At 57.9% G+C, this 3,631-nt stretch overlaps 1 protein-coding gene across 1 annotated transcript; it reads left to right on the top strand.

Moving 5' to 3' along the window:
* Positions 1 to 2,247: 2,247 nt before the first annotated feature.
* LOC113617150 (paraneoplastic antigen Ma6F-like) lies at positions 2,248 to 3,626 on the top strand (the record flags this gene model as incomplete). The annotated part of the gene is made up of 2 exons (XM_027100423.1): positions 2,248 to 2,388; positions 2,461 to 3,626. A coding segment is annotated over exon 2 (1,071 nt), but the record flags the coding sequence as incomplete, so codon positions are not given.
* Between the last annotated feature and the right edge of the window lie 5 nt (positions 3,627 to 3,631).

Genomic DNA, 3,631 nt, shown 5'->3' with positions numbered 1-3,631 from the left:
CTGACCTCTACGCATGGCGGGGCGCCCGGCTTCCAGGGCCCAGAGCGGAGCGCCACCAGCTGGTGGGTGGGGGAGGGTGTATGGAGGGGATGTAGTGCGAGGGGTCGGGGAGGAGCCGCCTGGCCACGGGGGGGCGTAAGTGAAGCTGAGAGGGGGAGGCGCTGGGGCTGCTGTGATCTGGTGGAGGCTGTTGGCCATGGCAGATGGATTTGTGGGGGTCCAGGGAGGGGCTCTGGCCCACTGCATGAGGCATCGAGAGCTTCAGGTCGCCTCTGTCCGGGTGGCACAGGAATTGCAGAGGTGGGTGGGCAGGGCAAGGCCCTGGCCTCCACACACAGTACACAGATTCTTTACGAGGGTGCTTTGCACATTCACCCGGACACGCCATACCAGAGTTGTAAAACAGTCTCCATAAATTTAGCAGTATTGCAAGTTCACATGATAAGTTTTCTCATCACGGGGGAATTTTATTTGATGGTACTAATGATAATATATCTTCAAATATTGGGAAACCCATGGATCAAAGAGAAAAATCACAGAGGGACTTAGAAAATATTTCCAAGTGAATACTAAAAAAGCACAACTTACCAAACTTAGTGGGAGGCAGCAAAAAGCGACAGGAGGAAACTGTATTCCTCTAAATGCTTCTGTTAGAAAAGAGTCAGGACATAAAATCAGTGAGCTAACAGTCCATTGAGAGATGCTAGAAGAAGAAGAGCAAAGGAAACATAAAATGAAGTAATAAGAGAGCTAAGAGAGGAAATCAGTGATAGAAAGCAAATTATGGACACGGTGAACGAAGCCACGCGCTTCTTTCAAAAGAGCAAGGAAACCGAGCAAGTCCTAGAACGATGAATCACGGAAACATAGAAAGAACGCTGATCCCCAATATGAGGAATGAAAGAGGGCCAACGTTACGGATCAGATGTACATTAACAAAGAGGATATAGGGGAATATTATGGGACATTATGGAAATGTTTATGCTAACAAATTGGAAGACTTGAAAAATTCCTTGGGAAAAAGGCAGCTTCCTAAAACTGAGGCCAGAAATGTAGAAAAGGTGACGAGCCTTCTATCTGTCTTTTTTAAAAAAATTATTTTATTTTATTATTGTTTCTTGAGTCGTACGCAACAAGTGCTCTTTTGTTATTATTTTTAAATTTTATTTTTACTTTGGGCTGCGTTGGGTCTTTGTTGCTGCGCGCGGGCTTTCTCTAGGTGCAGCGAGCGGGGGCTACTCTTCGTTGCGGTGCGCAGGCCTCTCATTACGGTGGCTTCTCTTGTTGCAGAGCACGGGCTCCAGGCATGTGGGCTTCAGAGGTTGTGTCACGTGGACTCAGTAGTTGTGGCTCGTGGGCTCTAGAGCGCTGGGTCAGTGGTTGTGGCGCGTGGGGTTAGTTGCTCCGCGGCTTGTGGGATCTTCCCGGACCAGGGATCGAACCTGTGTCCCCTGCACTGGCAGGTGGATTCTTAACCACTGCGCCACCAGGGAAGTCCCTAGCCTTCTATCTTGTAAATAAATGTAATTTATAAAAAAAGTTTCCTAAAGTCAAACAAACCAAACAGGGCAGGGAGGTGCTCCAGGCTGCTGCTGTGAGGGGCACTAGGGTGGGCTGTGTGGCACAAACGTGATTCTCTCCTCTTTGCACCCACAGGCCGATTCCCACACTTCAACAGCCTGTGCACCCCTGTTTGATCGCTTCCCCCCACCCTCAGGTCCTTGAAGATGGCGATGGCTCTGGCGGTATTGCGGGACTGGTGCAGGTCGATGGGCGTGAACGCTCAGCGATCTCTGCTCATCCTGGGAATCCCAGATGACTGCAAAGACCAGGAATTCCAGGAGGCTGTGCAGGCTGCCCTGCGTTCCCTGGGCAGGTACCGAGTGCTGGGCAAGGTCTACAGAAAGGAGCTGGGGTCGAGTGTTGCCCTGGTCGAGTTTGCTGAGTGTTTAAATCGAAGCTTGCTCCCCCGCCAAATACCAGGCAAGGGAGGGCCCTGGACTGTGGTCTGCCTGCCCCAGGCCCCTGATGCTGATTCACAGGATAGACCCAATTGCCCTGCGCAGCCCCAGGGACAAGCAGTGGTTGGCAGGGCGGGTGAGGCAGGAACTGCAGGTCACTCAGGAACTGCAGGGGAGGAGGAAGCTGCGGGGGAGGAGGAAGCTGCAGGGGAGGCGGGAGTCGCAGGTGAGGCAGGAGCTGCAGGTGGGGAAAGATCTGAGGGTCAAGCAGGAGCTGAAGGTGAAGCAGGAGTGTCAGATGAGGAAGGAGCTGCAGGTGACGACGGAACCTCAGGTGAGGCAGGAGTTGCAGGTGAGGAAGGAGCTGCAGGTGAAGCAGGAGCTGCAGGTGAAGCAGGAGCTGAGTCAGATGAGGAAGGAGCTGCAGGTGAGGAAGGAGCTGAAGGTGAGGAAGGAGCTGCAGGGCTGGAAGGAGCTGAGGGTGAAGCAGGAGCTGAGGGTGAAGCAGGAGCTGAAGGTGAAGCAGGAGCTGAGTCAGATGAGGAAGGAGCTGCAGGTTACAGAAATGTTGCAGGCGTGGCAGGACTTCTGAGTATGGCAGGACCCACGGGCGGGGCAATGGCTGCGCCTGAGGAAGCAGTTGTGACAGCGGCAGGCGCCATGGGTGAGGCAGGGCCCGGGACCCAGCAGTGGAGGCAGGCCTCGCAGCCCGTGCTGGACAGCATGGGCTACCAGGAGCTGGGAACCTTCTCTGGGATGGAAGAGCCGGGCCACGGGGAAGGGTCCTCTGAGAGCTGGCTGGAGCAGGCCAGCCACACGCTGCACCTGTGGCGCCACGTGTCTGAGAGGGAGAGGAGGAAGAGGCTGGTGGAGAGCTTGCGCGGCCCCGCGCTGGACCTCCTGCGCGGCCTCCTGGCGGAAGATCCCGAGCTGGCTGCCCAGGACTGCCTGGCCGCGCTGGTGCAGGTGTTTGGGAACAAGGACCCCCGGGGGAGTGCTCGGCTGAAGTTCGTGACCTGTGCCCAGCGGCCCCAGGAGACTCTCTCTGCGTACGTGATGCGCCTGGAAGGCCTGCTGCAGTCGGCCCTGGAGAAGGGGGCCATCCACCCGGCCATGGCGGACCAGGCGCGCGCCCGGCAGGTGCTGACGCGGGCCCGGCTGAACGACACGCTCCGGGACACGCTGAGGAGGAGGCGGCTGATGAGGAGACCTCCCGGCTTTGCGGGGATGCTGCGGCTCATCCAGAAGACCGAGGCCTGGGACGCCGACCCGGCTAGCAGGGAGCACTTCCCAGGGCAGGAAGAGGCCCGTGTGGACGTTGCAGTCCTGGCAGCAGCCGCCCAGGCCGCCCCGGCCCATGAGGCCATCACCGCAGGCACCACTGCACATGGTGAAGATACCACCGCCCAGGCCGCCCGTTCCAAGGAAGGGAGCGCCGAGGACGACCCGGCACGTGAGGAGGCCAGTGCGGCAGTTGCCGGCACTGCCAAGGCTGGCGAGGCGGCCCCTGAAGACCATGGTGCCGCCAGGGCAGCCCCTGAAGGCCATGGTGCCGCCAGGGCAGCCCCTGGCCCTGGGGAGACCAGCAAGGCGTCCGCGGCCACTCAGGAAGATGGAAGTGCTGCCGCCCCTGCGGGCCTAGGTCAGGCAGGACCCTCAGATGCCCCCGG

The sequence above is a fragment of the Aethalodelphis obliquidens genome, unplaced genomic scaffold (genome assembly GCF_003676395.1).
Source record: "Aethalodelphis obliquidens isolate GAN/ISIS:26980383/991018 unplaced genomic scaffold, ASM367639v1 scaffold2051, whole genome shotgun sequence".
Lineage (NCBI taxonomy): Eukaryota > Metazoa > Chordata > Mammalia > Artiodactyla > Delphinidae > Aethalodelphis > Aethalodelphis obliquidens.
The sequence above is the reverse complement of the archived record's forward strand: the minus strand, read 5'-3'. Positions and strand labels throughout refer to the sequence as shown.